The sequence below is a fragment of the Trachemys scripta genome, chromosome 1 (assembly GCF_013100865.1).
Source record: "Trachemys scripta elegans isolate TJP31775 chromosome 1, CAS_Tse_1.0, whole genome shotgun sequence".
Taxonomy (NCBI): Eukaryota; Metazoa; Chordata; order Testudines; family Emydidae; genus Trachemys; species Trachemys scripta.
In genome coordinates this window covers 207,257,667-207,278,083 of record NC_048298.1, presented here as the reverse complement: position 1 = coordinate 207,278,083, position 20,417 = coordinate 207,257,667, and the positions used below count along the sequence as shown (strand labels likewise).

At 40.3% G+C, this 20,417-nt stretch overlaps 1 protein-coding gene across 1 annotated transcript in view; it reads left to right on the top strand.

The window, feature by feature from the left end:
• Positions 1 to 20,417, top strand: part of PTCHD1 (patched domain containing 1) — a 43,993-nt gene that overhangs the window by 14,324 nt on the left and 9,252 nt on the right. The window contains exon 2 of the mRNA XM_034755251.1: positions 1,646 to 2,306. Coding sequence (XP_034611142.1) covers positions 1,646 to 2,306 — 661 coding nt within the window. The remainder of the gene's footprint in view (positions 1 to 1,645; positions 2,307 to 20,417) is intronic.

Below are 20,417 nucleotides of genomic sequence, written 5' to 3'. Positions count from 1 at the left end.
AAAACCAGTCAGAAAAAGGAATGGAAATTGAACTTGAGATATTTTGGCTCCCAGCCCCATGTTTACTACCCTACACTTCAAGAAGCCAACGGGTCCCTTTGACCAGATTCCATGTTTGATCATTTCAGAGTAATTCAGGGGCCTATGGAGTGTAGCACTTTGAGCTAGATCCCCAGTGAGCCAGAGCAGTGCACCAGGAGCGGAAGGGAAGGACACCTTTCTACCTTTCTGATTTTGGCAGCTGCCAAAGGCCAGGCCAGCTCCTGGTGCACGTTAGAGCAGCCTCAGCACTTTTCTAACTTGCACCAGCCGATGATGGCCCTCAAGGAGTTGCTCTGTCAGCCAGGATTGTCAGAGTATATGACATTCTAGCCCAAGCCACTCCCATACCCTGAGTAAAGAGTGGCTATCGTACGGCTGGCTTTTCATGGAATCTTGCCTCCTTAAGGCAGGTTTAAGTACCCTTTACATCACTACAGCAGCACAAAGAGGACTTAACTGATGCTGAGGATCTGGCTCTATAAGCTTATCAGGGAACCATACGCAAAATAAACAATATAGTTTGCAAAGCGTCCTAACACGGCCAAGTTAAAACATTTTTTCACCAGAATACTGAATGGGCCTTCACTATACTTAAGGCTATTCCCGTACCAAATTTCAACCTTCTAACTCCACCTGTTTTAGCTGGAAACTGGTTCAAAAGAAGTCACAAGATTTTATTTTATTTTTCCCATGGGGACAGTGCAATTTTTCCACTCATTTCCTCTTTCAAAAATAACAGCCTTTTTTGCTCCCATTTTCTAGAACAATTCACTTTTGGTCAGAGATTAACCATGGAAACTTTCAGCCTAAACAGTACACGTCAGATACAAGCACCTCTGAAAAGGAGCTGGGATACAACTGTAATGATAGCAGTCCCCAACCAGCAACTCCTAAAATAAAAGGTTTTGCCAGCTAATATGTTCTTCCAGGAGGCTCTAACTTCTGTTTTTAGCCTCCCTTATCATCTCAACTTTTTGCTGTAGTTTGGGTGGATAGGACTACTATTTAATTAATGCCAGATAGCTTGGTCATGCTATCCTGACAATCCTGGCACTTAGGACATGCAGCTGTGATCTTTCCTTTGTCCTGAGAAAGGGTCAAACCTCCCACTACCAATCAACTGGGCCTACTACACCTCACCCGAGTGGCACATTGAAATGACCCGTCATCTTGCTTTTCTGTACTGCATTCCTGATAGTTGTCTGATGCAGTGGTCATTTAGCAATCCTGATTATTATTACATTGCCATAATGTGGTTGGTCTGTAGCTGTCCCTTTTGCTTCACTTGGAAATGAAGCATTCTGGTTTATTGGAATGATATTTTGTTTTGGGAGAGGGTGAACAGTAGGTGCACCTAGCATTTATAGAAGTCAAAACAGAATTGAGGTATGAGTAAAGGACATTGGGGGGAAATATCAGTACTTTAATGCATGTTTTGCATTTTTATAATGTGCTTACTATTCATACTGTAGCAATTAGAAATGTTTTTTTTTGCCGAGATTAAATAGGAAATGGACTGAGATGACAAAACTGCTGTCATTCTACCTGCTATGGTGCACAATTAACTGATGAATAATGTGTGTGATTTTTCTCCCCCTTACAGTTACACTCAGCTGTGACCAGGATCCAAGTACAAAGACCTGGTTTCAATTACACATTTGCCCATATATGTATCCTGAATAATGACAAGACTTGCATAGTGGATGACATAGTGCATGTACTGGAGGAGCTAAAGTCTGCTCGATCTTCTAATCGAACTAATTTTGTTATCACATATCCAATCACTCACTTAAAGGATGGCAGGGAAGTGTATAACGGGCACCAGCTTGGCGGGGTTACCGTGCACAGCAAAGATCGGGTGAAGTCTGCAGAAGCCATCCAGCTCACCTACTACTTGCAGGCGATCAACTCTCTGAATGACATGGTAGCAGAAAAGTGGGAATCCATCTTTTGTGACACTGTCGAACTTTTTCAGAAATCCAACAGGAAAGTCAAAATGTATCCCTTCACTTCGTCTTCGCTGAGGGAGGATTTCCAGAAGACGAGCAGGGTGTCAGAACGTTACCTGACCACAGGCCTGGTCCTTGTGGTCACTTTGGCCATACTCTGCTGTTCTATGCAGGATTGTGTCCGCAGCAAACCTTGGCTTGGCCTTTTAGGGTTGTTAACGGTGAGCTTAGCCACTCTGACTGCAGCTGGAATCATCAATCTGACTGGTGGGAAATACAATTCCACCTTCCTGGGAATTCCCTTCATCATGTTAGGTAATTATCTCATTCTATTTTTTTGTGGGGGTTTCTGGTTCTTTGATGTATTTCATGGGCAGCAGAAAAGAAGCCAAGCATCACTGCATGAATCCCAGTGCCCATTCACTGTGAAACTGCAGTGTACTTATCCCCATCATGAATTCATCTGGTATTTGTAATAATAATACTTATGGACATTAAAAAAACTCCACAGGGACTTGATTGTTCTGTAGCACCATTTGGTATGACATTCTGCTCATGTGGTAGATAGAGACAAGTTTGTGCTAGTGAAGTATGTTATGCAAGAGAGGGAAACCAATAGCAGCTTCTCTGTGGAAATTTGATTATGTTTTTTGGTACTCAGCTTTATAAGGAAACTTTTGCACAGGTCCCTTTTGTGAAATTAAAATATCAGTTGCCTTTGTAAATAAAAGGGGCACTTTTCATTTACAGAACAATAACTGTACTCCCCTTGAGTACACACTGTTGTTTTATCACGGGCTTATGTTTTAATCAGTCTGTTTAGGGAATAAATGCAGTAGTAGGCAGTTTCTTTGTGGCATTTCACTTGAAAAATGAATTTGCCAAGACAGTTTAAGTAGCAATATGCACTGCTAAGTTGCAGAGCTCTGGCTCTTGCTGACCAGGCCAGCTCACACCATTCAGCATCAAGCCCTGCAAATGACTGAAGTATTGACAGACTATGAAGATTGTCCTGTGCAGACCTGGGGGGTTTCTGTCTGTATACTCCACTCACCCACCATAATTTCTTGGGTATCAGGACAAGGAGAGTCAGATTGTACCTGATCTGAAGTCAGTGGAAAGACTTTTATTGACTTAGGGGGCTTTTGATTAGGCACATTTTTGGGGAAACTTGGCACTATATCAAAGCAGGCAGAGGATTTCACTAGTGGACATAAAAAGATAGCTGAAAAGCTCATTCCGTTTGCTTTTGCGTTTAGTTCATGAATGGTAGAAAAACTTTGTACACTGCAGGTGTCTGATATGTCCTTGTTCACAACATTATTCATTTGTGAAGAATACCTCATGCATTGATTTGATAACAGTTTTCCCAGCTGAAAATCAGTGTGCAGTACTACACATTTTCAGCACAAGTGGATCTCCAGTTACTAAGTCACATCATGTAGTGATGTTACATGTTTCAGTAGGTTTGTTTTATATTCAAAACTAGGCCCACTATGATGTGCATATAATATACTTGTGCTCCTGACATGTTTAATTAAAAGGATGTTACATTTTATAAAGCAGCCATTTAGGTGCAGAATATACATAGTGGAAAGTAAGTAAACAGAAAGCAGACCCTCAAATGTCACATCAGAAGCAGCATGTAATTCTGATTTTCAAATCACATCCAAAAAATTAAAATAAAATGTAACATGATCAAAAGAAAATATCTTGCAGGAATTTTCAATCAAAGGGAGGCTAGCCATCTGCCTTGTTTTCTTATATTTTACTTTATGTAATCTAAAAATGCCTTGATCAAACTAAGGAGATTATGCAAAATATCCTGTTTTTCTGTGTGTGTTATAAAGAGAATATTCACTGCAGAAATTAAATCTAAAAGTCCATCCATAGAAATGAAAGTATTTTGCATGGAGTGACTTTGAAATATAAAATGTTAGCTAGATTAAGGGATCAAAACTCACACTGCTTAAAGACAGCCTTTCACATTTTTAATTAATTGGCAAATGAATATGCTGCAATCTGCACTTCTTATGGGGGTCGGGGGAGGGGGTACAAAGTTAACTATGGTAAGTTTGAATGCAGTGTTTTTGTAGCCAAGTTGGTCGCAGGATATTTGACAGATAAGGTGGGTGAGCTAATATAGTTTAGCTCTAGATCTCCTTTGATTGCCAAACACTATACCAAAATTATTTTTTAATTCAAGTGTATTACTATTTTTTTAGGAGTGAGTTTCTAGCAAGTAATTAAACTTTAAATAACTGCCAGAACCTAATAGCCCATTTCACTTGAATCCTCCATATGCTTTGCATGGATTAATATAAACTCCTGAAAATCAGACATGGACATGAAGGACAGATGTACATTTTTTAATGAGAACTGGTTTAATCAAGTGGACAATTGGAAACACAACTTTTTTTCTTTTGACAGCAAAGTGAAGCAGGACACAGAAAGATTCTGCACAGATTTCAACAAATATTTCACATATATACATTTAAAAAATAAAGTCTCCCATTAGGTAACTGAAAGCTAGAGGTGCAATCTAACATTGATTGTAGTCAATGGAGACACTCTCATTTAACTTCAACAAGGACTAGATCAGACCCTAGATTTACTGACCTTCAGAGAATATAGGATTTCTGGTCTGTGATTTAGTGTGGTATCTACTACTTACCCATGTTTTCTTAGCTGAACATGGGTTCCCACAGTAACAGTGGCCAAAAGAGCTAGCGCGATCCTGGGATGCATAAACAGGGAAATCTCAAGTAGGAGTAGAGAGGTTATTTTGCCTCTGTATTTGGCACTGGTGGAATACTGTGTCTAGTTCTGGTGCCTACAATTCAAGAAAGATGTTGAGAGGGTTTTGGAGAGCCACGAGAATGATTAAAGGATTAGAAAACGTGCCTTATAGTGATAGACTGAAAGAGCTCAATCAATTTAGTTGAACGAAGAGAAAGAAGGCTAAGGGGTGACTTGATTACAGTCTCTAAGTACCTACATGGAGAAAAAATATTTCATAATGGGCTCTTCATTCTAGCAGAGAAAGGTGTAACACGATCCAGTGACTGGAAATTGAAGCTAGAGCAATTCAAACTGGAAATAAGGTACAATTTTTTAACAGTGAGGAAATTAACCATTGGAACAATTTACCAAGGGTCATGGTGTATTCTCCATCACTGACAGTTTTTAAATCAAGATTGGATGTTTTTTCTAAAAGATCACCTCTAAGAATTATTTTGGGGAAGTTCTATGGCCTTCTGTGATATATAGAAGGCCAGACTAGATGATCACAGTGTTCCCTTCTGGCCTTGGAATCTATGAATCTATGATCTCATGACTACAAGCAAAAAGTTGACAGAAAAAAATACTTATTCCTGATTCAAATCCTGATCTTACACAGCTGCCACAATGCCACCACTGTGATCAACTACAGCTGGTCAAATAATATTTCTCAAATAATTTATTCATTACATTTCACAGTATTTGTCCAGTTATTCACTGAATGTTTTTAGATGATTTTCCCAGTTAAATACAGCCATACTGATAATTTAGGTTTCAGAGTGGTAGCCGTGTCAGTCTGTATCAGCAAAAACAACGAGGAGTCCAGTGGCATCTTAGAGACTAACAAATTTATTTGGGCATAAGTTTTCGTGGGCTATAACCCATTTCATCAGATGCATGGAGTGGAAAATACAGTAGGCAGGTATAAAAATACAGCACATGAAAAGATGGGAGTTGCCTTCTAAGGTGCCACAAGGATTCCTCATTGTTTTTACTGATAATTCAGGCAATATATTTGCAAAACATAGTATTCAATTAATTGTGTACTATTTTTAATAGATTATTGACAGATCCTCCTCTTAATTATTTACCTCGTGTCAGCCTCAACCCCCTCCTACAGTGAACAATCTGTAGCGCAGAAAAGGTAGCTTCAGTTTCTGTATTTATTGAATTCTTTGCCTCACTAAGTTTTGATTGTGGTGATGGCTTTTATGTTGTGGACAGGCTTCTTTACCACAATTAGGATTCATCAATTTCTTATTAAAACAAAGCAGAAATCAAATAAAGTCATTGAAACCAACAGGCTTCTGAGATATGCTATTCAGTGAGATTCAGCACTAGTCAGAAGTACAGCAGGAGCCTCTCCACCTGGTCCCAAAAGGGCAGGGTTCTACTCTCACCATATACAAATGAGGTTTTAGGGACAGGGAGGACAGGAAGAGCTGCAAAGATTGGAGTCTTATACGGCACTGACGAGGTGCTGTCTCAGCCATTGAGCTAAATATGGGAATTTTTGCAACAATCTTTGTTTTCACTGTGAACATTTTGCACAGGTCTTAGTTAAATGACTGCTTCTTGGAGCAGCCAGTCCTGGAACCCACAACAGGAGAGGCAATTCTTGATTTAGTCCTAAGTGGAGCACAGGATCAGCTCCAAGAAGTGAATATAGTTGGACCGCTTGGTAATAGTGACCATAATATAATTAAATTTAACATCCCTGTGATGGGGAAAACACCACAGCAGCCCAACACTGTAGCATTTAATTTCAGAAAGGGGAACGACACAAAAATGAGGAGGTTAGTGAAACAGAAGTTAAAAGGTACAGCGCCAAAAGTGAAATCCCTGCAAGCTGCATGGAAAGATGCCATAATAGAGTCTCGACCTAAATGTACACCCCAAATTAAAAAACATAGTAAGAGAATCAAAAAAGAGCCACTGTGGCTAAACAACAAAGTAAAAGAAGCAGTGAGCGGCAAAAAGGCATCCTTTAAAAAGTAGAAGTTAAATCCTAATGAGGAAAATAGAAAGGAGTATAAACTCTGGCAAATGAAGTATAAAAATATAATTAGGAAGGCCAAAAAAAAATTTGAAGTACAGCTAGCCAAAGACTCAAAAAGTAATACCAAAAACATATTTAAGTACATCAGAAGCAGGAAGCCTGCTAAACAACCAGTGGAGCCACTGGACGATCAAGATGCTAAAGGAGCACTCAAGGACGATAAGGCCATTGCAGAGATACTAAATGAATTTTTTGCATCAGTCTTCACAGTTGAATATGTGAGGGAGATTCCCAAACCTGAGCCATTTTTTTTTAGGTGACAAATCTGAGGAACTGTCTTGATTGAGGTGTCATTAGAGGAGGTTTTGGAACAAATTGATAAACAGTAATAAGTCACCAGGACCAGATGGTATTCACCCAAGAGTTCCGAAGGAACTCAAATGTGAAATTGCAGAACTATTAACTGTAGTCTGTAACCTATCATTTAAATCTGCTTCTGTACCAAATGACTAGAGGATAGCTAATATGATGCCAATTTTTAAAAAGGGCTCCAGAGGTGACCACAGCAATTACAGGGCAGTAAGCCTGACTTCAGTACCAGGCAAACTGGTTGAAACTATAGTAAAGAACAAAATTGTCAGACACATAGATGAACATAATTTGTTGGGGAAGAGTCAACATGGTATTTGTAAAGGGAACTCATGCCTCACCAATCTACTATAATTCTTTGAGGGCGTCTACAAGCATGTGGACAATGGGGAATCCAGTGGATATAGTGTACTTAGATTTTCAGAAAGCCTTTTACAAGGTCCCTCACCGGGCTCTTAAGCAAAGTAAGCAATCATGGGGTAAGAGGGAAGGTTCTCTCATGTATTGGTAACTGGTTAAAAGATAGGAAACAAAGGGTAGAAATAAATGGTCAGTTTTCAGACTGGAGAGAGGTAAATAGTGGTGTCTCCCAGGGGTCTGTACTGTGCCCAGTCCTATTTAACATATTCATGCATGATCTGGAAAAAGGGGTAAACAGTGAGGTGGCAAAATTTGCAGATGATACAAAACTACTCAAGATAGTTAAGTCCCAGGCAGACTGTGAAGAGCTACAAGAGGATCTCAAAACTGGGTGACTGGACAACAAAATGGCAGATGAAATTCAGTGTTGATAAATGCAAAGTAATGCACATTGTAAAACATAATCCCAACTATACGTATAAAATGATGGGGTCTAAATTAGCTGTTACCACTCAAGAAAAAGTTCTTGGAGTCATTATGGATAGTTCTCTGAAAACATCCACTCCATGTGCAGTGGCAGTCAAAAAAGCTAACAGAATGTTGGGAATCATTAAGAAAGGGATAGATAATAAGACAGAAAATATCATATTGCCTCTATATAAATCCATGGTACGGCCACATCTTGAATACTGTGTACAGATGTGGTCGCCCCATCTCAAAAAAGATATATTGGAATTGGAAAAGGTTCAGAAAAGGGCAACAAAAAATATTAGGGGTATGGAATAGCTGCTGTATGAGGAGAGATTAATAAAACTGGGACTTTTCAGCTTGGAAAAGAGACAACTAAGGGGGGATATGATAGAGGTCTATAAAATCATGACTGGTGTGGAGAAAGGAAGTAAGGAAGTGTTACTTACTCCTTCTCATAACACAAGAACTAGGGGCCACCAAATGAAATTAATAGGCAGCAGGTTTAAAACAAACAAAATGAAATATTTTTTTTCACAACTCACAGTCAACCTGTGGAACTCCTTGCCAGAGGATGTTGTGAAGGCCAAGATTATAACAGGGTTCAAAAAAGAACTAGATAAATTTATGGAGGATAGTTCTATCAATGGCTTTTAGCCAGGATGGGTAGGGATGGTGTCCCTGGCCTCTGTTTGCCAGAAGCTGGGAATGAGCGATGGGATGGATCACTTGATGATTACCTGTTCTGTTCATTCCCTCTGGGACACCTGGCATTGGCCACTGTCGGAAGACAGAATACAGGGCTAGATGGACCTTTGGTCTGACCCAGTATGGCCATTCTTATGTTCTTAAAGGTGTTCCTTGCAAAAAAAAATTCTTTAAAAAAAAATCAATGAACCAAATTCTGATCTGTTACGTCTGTGCAACCCCAGTGGCTTCCATGACTTGCCTGAATGTAAGTGGGAGCAGAATATCACTGAATAATTTAAACATTATGGCCCCAAATCATCAGCACACTTAAGTATGGGCATAAATGCTTTGATAAACAGGAATAGAATTATTTAAATGCTTAAAGTTAGATACTTGAATAATACTTTGCTAAATCAGGGCCTATACACTTTTAAACTCCAGAAGTACATAATGACAAATCAAATTCTTCATTATTATATTAAACAAATTATATTGGTGGGCATGAACTGCAAAGAAGAGATCCAGATTTTGATTCACCATAGCTTCCCCAACCAAAGTTTTGGGGTGTTTGTTATCTGGACCCAGGCCAAAGTGTTGTATCAAAATACCGTGGATCACCATATCTAGTAAGTGTCATTTAATGATTCCTGATCCTTAAAAGTATATCCACTTCCTCAAAAGCATTGTGTGTTACATATCAAACCATTTAAAAATAAGCTGTGCTCATGAGACAGTCGACATGTTATATCATACAGCTATAATGACACATTGATCTTAGACAACTGAAATTAAATTTTCAGTGTTGGTCTTTCTATTTCAAAAAGGCAGTCTGTTATTCCTTTAGAAAAACTGTACAGTTCGTTCAAGAAGATTCAGCTCTTTTAAACGACCACATTCACTGAAAGAAGCATCCATGTAAAATAATTGTGGGATGTCAGACATTGCCAAATATGGGGAAAGATGCAGTAAATGTTCCACTGGCTTATATTTAGCTTCTGATTTAAAAGTGCACTAACGCATTAAAATAGGCATGGAAAAAACAGTTCATCAGAAATAAAAATGGCCTGAACTTTCAGCCATCCGTAAACTGATCAAACATTTTGCTAAGTTTGATAAAATACAGATAAGTGCAGTGCCAACACTCACAGTCCTCTACAAGCCTCTTTACTTTGTCAAAACATTCTTTGCAGTCTCAGCAAGTTGAGGAATCTCTGCTGAGCCAGCAGCAATCTTCAAAATATGCAACTTCTCAAACTTCCTTAGGGTCAGAGGAGAAGGTAGTTCATATGGCAGCTAAAGGCCTAAAACGTGAAATTTTAGCAGAGTGACCAGACAGAACCCATAAAACAAAATGTCAGACCAGAGACCCTTTTCTTGAATATCAGCCAGGTAAGGTTTGGACTAGAAGAGAAAGAGTTGGAAAGTCTGTGGGCTCATTGACATCTGGAAGAAGCAGATAGAGATGGGACAAGAGGCTATATGAAGTCAAGAAAAGGAAGATAGGGAATTATGTTGATGGCCAGATTGACGTGAGCATTGGGATCAGGAGAAGGGAAATGTGGGGTTAAAAAAGCAGGGTAGGAATTGGCTGTGTTTGAAGGAGAGAGGGACAAGGACAGGATGCGAAAGCAAAAAATGGAAATGAAAGGGACTCTAAAGGTCTAAAGATGCTCAAGCCTATGTGTAACTAAACAAAACCAGGGAGACTATGGAGTGGCAAGAAAAATTTGAAGAGCCGTGGAGGTTCAGGTGGCCCTTCCAAGCATAGCTTGAAATACCAAGTGCAATTTCCTGCACTTTGGAAGATTTTAGACTAAGATTTGAACAAACAAGTACAGACGCCCCCCGATTTACGCTATCGTTCCGTTCCAGAAAGTCTTGTGTAACTCGAATTTTGTGTAAGTCAGAAATGTATACCCGTACGTTACACAAAAATTTCCATAACTCAAAAATCCTATTTCTGGCTTATGGAATTTTTTCCGTAAGTGCGAATTTGCGTAAGTTGGGTCTTGTGTAACCCGGGGGTCATCTGTAGTCTACCTGCCATTTCTCTGGAACTCTGAAGTAAACTACTTAGTGGTGAACTGCATTCTGTTAAAATGTAACCATGCTCAAAAATATCCCAGGCTCTAAAAGCACTCATCATATTCTCCATCAGACACAAAAAATATTAATATATTCTTTTAAAACCCTCTGTCAGCATTAGTTTTACATACAGAAACATTAGTGTCCCATACCAAGTTCCTGAACAGCGCTCCCAAATTTCCTTCATTCCACATTTAAAGGTACAATACACACAAATGTTTGACTTTGTAGAGTATTTTGCCACCAATCTTTGTCATAAATTAATAAAAATGAGAATCTTACTGTCTCCCTTGTTTTCATTCTTTTCACTCAGCTTTCTTTCCTTCTCTATCAGCCTGTCTCTCTTCCTTGTCTGTTTCTCCTAAGGAGAACTTTATCTCCCCTCTCCATGTGTGTCTCCCCAAGTTTCTGTCCCTCCGCCTCTTCCCCTTCCATCTCATTCATTCCTGTTCTCACTTTCCCACAATCTTCACTCCCACATCCCTTTATCCTTCCAAGGTTTGTTTTCCCTTGCTTCCTCTCTTCTCTCTGTATCCTATTTACTGTCCCTCCATCTTCTGTCTTCCAGCTCCCACTTCAACCCTGTATTCATCATTTTTGCTGTTTTTCCCTGCCTTTGCTTAGGCTCCCATCTCTTTCTTGACTTCACCTTCCATTTCTTTCCCATTCTCCACCAGCTCAGTCATCTGCCCCCAATCTAACTTCAACAAACCCCAGCCTCAACAATCCATCCTCTGTCCCCTAAACTTCTAAAATCGCTACTCTGCCCACAATCCATACCCTTTCCCCTCGTCTCTCCAGTGAATGCTCTGGCCCTGAACAGTTCTTTACCCTGATCCATCTTCTGCCCTTCCTACATCTCTGAATACAATATCTGCCTCCTCAGACCCCTAATCAGTTCCCCAGCCTGTCCTCTGCCCATCCCATCCCTGCTTAGCCCCAATGCATCTTCTGCCCACATCTTCATCAATATCCATCCTCTGAACCCCTCTGTCCCTCCTCTGCCCTTCCAATCCAATCTGATCCAACTGCATTCTGTCTCCAACTGATTTTTTCTGCTTCTCTCACCTCCCTGCTCCCTAATCAATTGATTCCCTACCTACCCCAATCATAGTCCTTTTCCAATCCATCCTTTCCCCCTCAATCACTTTAACAAATTCTCTGCCCTCCAATCCATCTTCTGCAATCCCTCCCCATCAGTCCTGAAGCAATATTTCTAGTCCTTTGATTAGATGAGCATAAATCCCCCCCACAGCCATGTAACCTATTCTTTGTCCCCACAGATCTCCAAACAAATTCATCCTCTACCCCGCATCCACTGGTAATTGATCACCCATCTTCCCCAAACAACTGCTGCTCTCCCTCCCTCCATTCCGCCTACTGACTGAGCTTCTGCCTCCCGTCCAGTGAGGAAAGCAAATGCAAAGGAGGCACTAACATTTGAAAAGAATGTATTTAAAAATACAAATAGTTCCCAAACATTTTATGCCATGTTCTCCCAGCTCTCTTCAAGTGCAAAGAAAATACATAGCTAACAAACTGTGGTGAGATCCACGGCAAATATTAGTGTAGCAAGAACTGTGCTTTCCCCTATAAAAGGTCAGGAAGTAAGAGTACATTGTACTCAGATACATATCCTTGTCCCAAGTGAAACATGTCAGAGATGGCTCAGCGTGCTGAGTTAGCGTGGGTATAGGCATCAACTGAGGAATACAACCTTTGAGGCAAAATTAAACATTGTCAGAACCTGGTTTTGATCTCCTGGTGTTTTTCCCATGTTTCATGAAAAAATGTTCCATGTCCATGAAAAAATGTAATCAAAGTTGGGCATGCAACTTTGTTTTAAAAATAACTTTCTAGAATCTGAACATTTTGAGGAAGTTTTGTGATGCAGTTTGAATTTTGAGCTGGGCTGGTCCCTGGGCAGAAAGGGAGGTTACATGGCATATAATTAATGTTTGCTGATTGGCTGAGGCTGTCTCTTGTGCTCAAGAGGGTCAGAAGAAACCAATTTGACTCTTTTTCTCAGGTCTGTGTGTGAGAGAGAAAGTCCCATGTGTCATAACATGCTTGTGTAGGATAGTGAATGTGTCCCTGAAATACCAGAAAGGGGAGCAGGCCCATCTCTCTTCTCAACCTGACAGCCCAAGGATGCAGTATATGACAAAGGCCCAAAAGGAGAGGCATATAAAATTATTTATTTTGGAAACATACATAAATGCTGTGGGATTCCTTCCTTTAGTGTAAATAACTCATAACATCAGTTTCATGATCCTGTTGTAAATAATTTTCAAAAATAAAATGAGACCCCACCTTTGTATGGAATATAACTCATTTTGGACCTAAAGTGAATGACATTTCTCAAAATGAGAGACAACTGTGAGGTATGTGTAGGCCTGTCATCTTTGGGCAATCAGACCTCTTCTATGAAGAGGACACATGAGGTGCTGAGAGGGACAAAGGAAGAGAGTCTGTGACTAGGCCTGTTGGGACAAGGGACAGAGGTCCATGGCAGGTTCGGGGAGTTGCCTGTAAGTTTGGACATTTCAGCTAAGTATCCAAGCTGATCTCTAAGCCTGAGGTTTCCCCATCACTAAATTTACTCTGTCTCCTGTTTTTATGAAGTTTTTCAATGTTAAGGGCAGTTTACTGTATTGTTTTCTATGTTAATCTGTTCTATTCTGTTCATTATTCTAAGCGCAGGGCAAAAATTATTTAAAGGGCTAAACTTAGCGCATTATTGACTGAGATTGGTTTCAGTGTTATGAAGCAGATGGGGAAGTTGAAAGAGTTTAAGATGCTCCATATTCCAGTAGACCCTGGATCCAAAAAGGAAAAAACATAACCCAGAACCAAGGATGCTTTGGCTTCTGAATTCAGATCCAAAACCCAATGCCTAAGATTTTGCTCAAACTAAAATACACCCAGCCTCATTCCACCCTTAGGTATTCCTGCGTACCATACCCAAACAGGGGTATTTAGCTGTTCTGTTACACACACAAATTATTTTGAGATGGCCTCCGTTTTCTTTTTGATTGCTGTTGCTTCAGTTTTATATATTTCATGTAAGGTCTGTCAAGAAAACTCATTTTATTCTCTATGGAGAAGGTCTGCTCTTGCCTAACACTGTTATTTTATTTAACTTTCATTTGCTAATCTCCAGTACTTTGAATCTCAGTGGGTAGAATAGAAGGAAGAATTGGTAATGCTTTGCATATGGTGACATGACAGCAATGGGAATCTGGCTGGGAGGTCTGTCTTACTTTGTGCCTGCTGCCCTACGCCACCAGCTGGCATTCATGCTGAAAGCTCTTCTCTCTTGATTAAACGTGGTTTGGTGCAACTGAATGCTAGGGAAACTTTTTCTGCATGCTTTTGCTGTGTGTCTGCAGTGCCAGGGTCCCCTTATGTTTCCCAGCACCATGGTTAAAGTCTCTCACATTCTATGCAACTCACCCCATTCCTCATGCAAGGTAAAGTATCCCTAGATATTCTATGGTCCAAACCCATGCACCATCCTCCATCCTCTGCAGCCACAGTACACTCGCCTTTTCCTTTCTGTATCCATAACAGCTGTGTGGTTAACCAAATAGAATATTTCTCTTTCTGTTCCTTTCAAGCTGTCTCCTCAGCTAAGAACTCAGCCACAGAACTGTGGTTTGGAGGGGGTTTGCACATTTTTCACACATTTCAATGTGAAAGACCAGATTTTCGAGGGCACAAATGGCAATTATGCCCCAACTCCTATTGAAAATCAACGTGAGTTAGACCCCAGCTGTCTTTTGTGCCCTTGAAGATCTCCCCTCTATCAATCCAAAAGTTGGTTTTGAAGCGTAGACCAGTATTTATTAGTGATAAGCAAATCTCCAAAAACTTTAAGCACAGATTCAGTTCAGAGAAGCATATAAAAAGTTTGGATCGTCATACATAAATAAATAACCAGACAGCTAAAAGCATATAGCTAAAGAGCAGCACAGTACTTATATTCAAATCTTTTTCAATGTGATAAAAGAAACATATGATCTGACATTTCTGCCTCAGCCAGTTCTCTCTCAGAGTGAGTGGAGTAATCCACAAGTTGAAATAGAATTGACATCCTGACGTTTAAACACCAAAACAAGCCTTTGACATGGAAGTGCATTGGATTATTTTCTTATGACAAATATTTGAACTGTAGGAAAAAGTGGCTCTCAAATGGTTTTCTGCTACCAGATTAAATATTCAATTTAAATAAAAACAGATTTTGAACCATATTTTGCCTTGCTTATCTCTGCTTCTCAAAATAAACTGGTCTCTCAGATGTTTTTCTATTTATAAAATGTGCTGACATTTTGCTGTCATAATAACAAACACAAACACTGCATTGGATCAGTATCCAAAAATGAAAGCTCCAAAAGAAACTATTCCAACCCACATCAAAAATAACATCCTCCGAACTCCCAGTCTACCCAGTCAGGTCTCTTGACTCTATTGAAGTCAATGGGACTACACAAAGGGCATAAAGTTAGCCATGTGCAAATGTCTTTGCTGGATCAGGGTCATAATACCTATACAATCACCACATGTGGAGCTTTTGTCCATTTATTTTAGTTGGATTTGGTATGCTGCATCATACGCTGATTGGGAAATATAATATATGGATAGAGATTTTTTTTAAAGTGGACATGATTAAAATACGTTGTGTTCAAAGTTGAATGATTAAAACATAAAATAGAATCCATCAACTTATATTTTTCTGCTGTTATTGCTCATGATCATGTTAAAACTAGGAAGAGAGATTGTGACTAGATCATTGAAAAAAAAAGAACTAGTTAAATTAATGGAGGATTGTTCCATCGATGGCTATTAGCCAAGATGGTCAGGGATGTAATCCCATGCTTAGGTGACCCTAAACCTCTGACTGCCAGAAAGCAGGAGGGGAAGATAGGGTGGATGGATCTTGCCAAATTTGCCCAGTTCTCTACACTCCCCCTGAAGCTCTGGTACTGGCCGCTGGAGACTGGACACTGGGCTAGATGGACAATGGTCTGACCCAGGATGGGTATTTTTATTTCAGTCCAGTACTTTACACATTTTTCTCCTTTTCCATATTCCTCTCTTATATAGATCAGGGTAGAGAGACGATAGATATGAAGTATACATAGCTTATATGCATGTGTTTGTACATACTAAGGACTTATATCTAGACAGTAATTTTGGTTTGAATGGTACTACAGATAACATAGTTTGTTCTTTTTAGAGACTTCCTAAAGTGTATGTCCATTGTTATTTGTTTGTCATGATAAAATATTATTGTTTATATTGTAGTAATTTATATAAATATTTTGGTTTTTATCTTTAGAAAGATAACACCACTCACCCTGGTTTATTATTCTGTGATAGGGAATATTGGGGAAGAGTTGCATTTGCTAGAGCCCCTCTTTGTGCAAGTTTGGGAGAGTATAAATCAAAAAGGGCATGGCTTGACCAATATTAAGTGTTCCACCCCAGAACAGAAAGTTGGCCCTATGCCGCCTTTCTAAATAGGTGCATTCTTCAGAAACATAGGATGGGTGAAATATTCTGCGTCTAATGTGGAACATCCAAATGACCGAGGATGAAATTCACCCTTAGGCAGAGGGCCCACACAAGTCCTGTTCACCACCTAAACGCTGTATCAAATATTTTGAGGGCTTGTGTGGGTCCTAAGTGATACATTAGGCTTGTGCTGGTGAATTTCACCATGAATGTGCAAGATAAAGTAATGTATCAAGCAGTTTGATTAATGGCACATGCATGTCTGTTCCAAAGATCCAAATACTATGAGGTGAGTGCACAACTGGTTGAAAGACCATTCTCAAAGAGTAGTTCTCTCTCACTGTCCTACTGGGAGGGCATATCTAGTGGGGCCCCACGTGGGTCAGTCCAGGGTCCGGTACTATTCAATATTTTCATTTATGACTTGGATAATGGAGTGCAGAGTATGTTTATAAAAATTGTGCATGATGCCACGCTGGCAGGGGTTGCAAGCACTTTGGAAAACAGGATTAGAATTAAAAATGACCTTAAACTGGAGAATTGGTCTGAAGATGAAAATACAATAAAGACAAGTGCAAAGTACTGCACTTAGGAAGGAAAAAAATCAAATGCACAACAACAAAATGAGGAATAACTGGATAGGCGGTAATAGTGCTAAAAGGAAGGGGGGCTATAATGGATCAAAACTGAATGAGTCAACAATCTGATGCACTTGTGAAAAAGGCTAATATTCTGGGGTGTATTAACAGGACTTGTCCCACTCTACTCAGTACCAGTGAAGCCTCAGCTGAAGTACTGTGTCCAGTTCTGTGTGCACACTTTAGGAAACATGTGGACAAACTGGAGAGAGTCCAGAGGAGAGCAACAAAAATGATTAAAAGGTTCAGAAAACCTGAGCTAGAGCAAAGGTTAAAAAAACTGGACAGTTTAGTCCTGAGAAAAGACAACTAAGGGGGGACCTGATAACAGTCTTCCAATATGTTAAGGGCTGATATCAAAAGAAGAGTGATCAGTTGTTCTCCTTGTTCACTGAAGGTAGGACAAGAAGTAATGGGCTTAATCTGCAGTAAAGAGATTGAGGTTAGCTATTAGGAAAAAATTTCTAACTATAAGTGTAATTAACCTCTGGAATCGGCTTCCAAAGTAGGTTGTGGAATATCCATCATTGGAGGCTTTTAAGAACAGATTAGACAAACACCTCTCAGGGATGGTCTAGACCAGAGGTAGGCAACCTATGGCACGCATGCCAAAGGCGGCACGCGAGCTGATTTTCAGTGACACTCACACTGCCCGGGTCCTGGCCCCAGGGTGGCTCTGTATTTTAATTTAATTTTAAATGAAGCTTCCATAAACATTTTAAAAACCTTATTTACTTTACATACAACAATAGTTTAGTTATATATTATAGACTTATAGAAAGAGACCTTCTAAAAACATTAAAATGTATTACTGGCATACGAAACCTTAAATTAGAGTGAATAAATGAAGACTCGGCACACCACTTCTGAAAGGTTGCTGACCCCTGGTCTAGATGTACTTGATTCTGCCTCAGTGCAGGGGGCTGGACTTGATGCCTTCTTATGGTCCCTTCCAGCCCTATATTTCTATGATTTTATGATATTCTTCCTTGAGGTCCACAGACCCAGAAGAATGTTGTGCTCTAAGAAGAGCAAGCTATTGCACATTTGCTGTAGTTTTCCTTATCAACATACATTGATCATGTTTGTACATGACAACTTTTACCTCTCACCAGTGTTCCTCTCTCAATGCAACTAATTAACTGTGTGTAAATGCCGCAACATAGTCAACACAACCACTACTCAAGTGGATATTGTTAAACATTTCAATTTCTATTCCTTTTCTCCCAAATGGATCCAGTATAGGACTCAGACAGACAACGTATCTGGAAACAAGGAGCCAGATTCTTAGCTCATGTAAATGAAAATCTGGCCAATGCATTCTGATTTTTAATCCATTGAATAAACCAGGGATCGGCAACCTTTGGCACGCGGCCTGTCAGGGAAAGCCGCTGGCGGGCCGGACAGTTTGTTTACCTGCAGCATCTGCAGGTTCGGCCGACTGCAGCTCCCACTGGTCGCAGTTTGCAGTTCCAGGACAATGGGGGCTGCGGGAAGTGGCGGCCAGCACATCCCTCGGCCCGCGCTGGTTCCCGCAGCCCCCATTGGCTTGAGATGGCGACCCGCGGCCAGTGGGAGCTGCGATTGGCCAAATCTGCGGATGCTGCAGGTAAACAAACCGTCTGGCCTGCCAGCAGCTTTCCCTGATAGGCCTCATGCCAAAGGTTGCCGATCCCTGGAATAAACCAAGGAATGAACCCTAAGATGGGATGGATATGGGCATACCTGGGCTTGTGATTATGATAATGATAAAACGGAAGAGTTACGAGCTTCTGTCAGGAAGGCAGCCATGTTTCAGACGTGGACAGCAGATAAGGTAATATATGGTTTGCTGCCATCTGCAGTGTGGACACAAATGTTGAGGAGTGCTACCCAGGCCAGTAAATTGTTACAAACTCAGTAAAAAATGATAGTGTAAATTAACTGTGGTTCTAGTTCAATCAGTTCCTTTGAATTTTATTTTTCTGGTCAGGAAGATTTTAGCTAAACTGTATGCTCACTTTTTGCTCTCTATGCATGTTCATGAAAATGTTTAGACTGCTATTCACTGGTATGTTTTAATTTCAAACTATATTTGTAGGGAGAGGTCACATCCGTTAAGTCACATAACATTTTACTTTGTCATTGATTGGCTGTTCTTAACCCTGGTGATCAGGAAGGTCAGCAGTGGCCATTTCACTTAGCTTCACAGAGGGTGGAGCTGGGTTTTAGGTGAGCTGTCTGATCCAGCTGGAAAAATTATGGAGGGAATCATCCCAAGCTCTTTGTCTAACTCTGGAAGGCACTCACGTAGCTGAGCAGAGCATCCATCAGCTAGTGGAATCTAGCGTGTCTTCATTACATCATAGACTATTACTGTTATAGTTTTGTAAAAGAAAATTCCCTGGGCCTGATTCTGATATCCCTTATGCTAGTTTTACATAGGTTAGCTCTTTTGACTTCAGTGGAATTACTTCGGATTTACACGGATGTAAGTGAGATCAGAATTAGGCCACCTGAATCCATGTGCAGCAGTTTCCCATACATGCATAAACCTTGCATCAACGTCCATATCTAGCCCCTGTAACTGACTATCCCAGGAAGACAGTAGCCTAGATTAGCTCATTATTATTCTTAGTCCCATCAATTGGTGAAAATCATGTATTGTTACGGCATTTAACCTCATTAATGCAGAGGTCAATCATTATTAGTGTTTTGTATACAAGTGTGCTAAGATGGGGCAAATAAAACTAATTATCCATAAAATCATGGGTGGAGTTTGGGGGGCAGGGTGGGACATTGCACCCCCAAAATTGCAAGCCTCGGGCAGACAGGCAGCCTGAGTGTGCAATGTAATGAGTTCTGCAGAGGAAACAGGAGACTTCTCCCAGCTTGGGCCCCTGTGAGGCAGGGAATCAGAATTTTGTTTATAAACAGTATCAGAGTGGTAGCCGTGTTAGTCTATATCCACAAAAACAACAAGGAGTCCGGTGGCACCTTAAAGACTAACAGATTTATTTGGGCATAAGCTTTCCTGGGTAAAAAACCCACTTCTTCAGGTGCATGGAGTGAAAATTACAGATACAGGCATAGATATATTGGCACATGAAGAGAACGGAGTTACTTTACAAGTGGAGAACCAGAATTGACAAGGCCAATTCAGTCAGGGTGGATGTGGTCCACTCCCAATAACTGATGAGGAGGTGTCAATACCAAGAGAGGGAAAATTGCTTTTGTAGTGAGCCAGCCACTCCCAGTCCCTATTCAAGCCCAAATTAATGGTGTTAAGTTTGCAAATGAATTGTAGCTCTGCAGTTTCTCTTTGAAGTCTGTTTTTGAAGGTTCTTTTGTTGAAGGATGGCTACTTTTAAATCTGGTATTGACTGTCCAGGGAGATTGAAGTGTTCTCCCACTATCTATACTGGAATCCCACTGACCCTATACTGGAAACCTATTGACCAATATACTTACCTACATGCCTCCAGCTTCCATCCAGGACACATCACACGCTCCATTGTCTACAGCCAAGTTTTCAGTTGC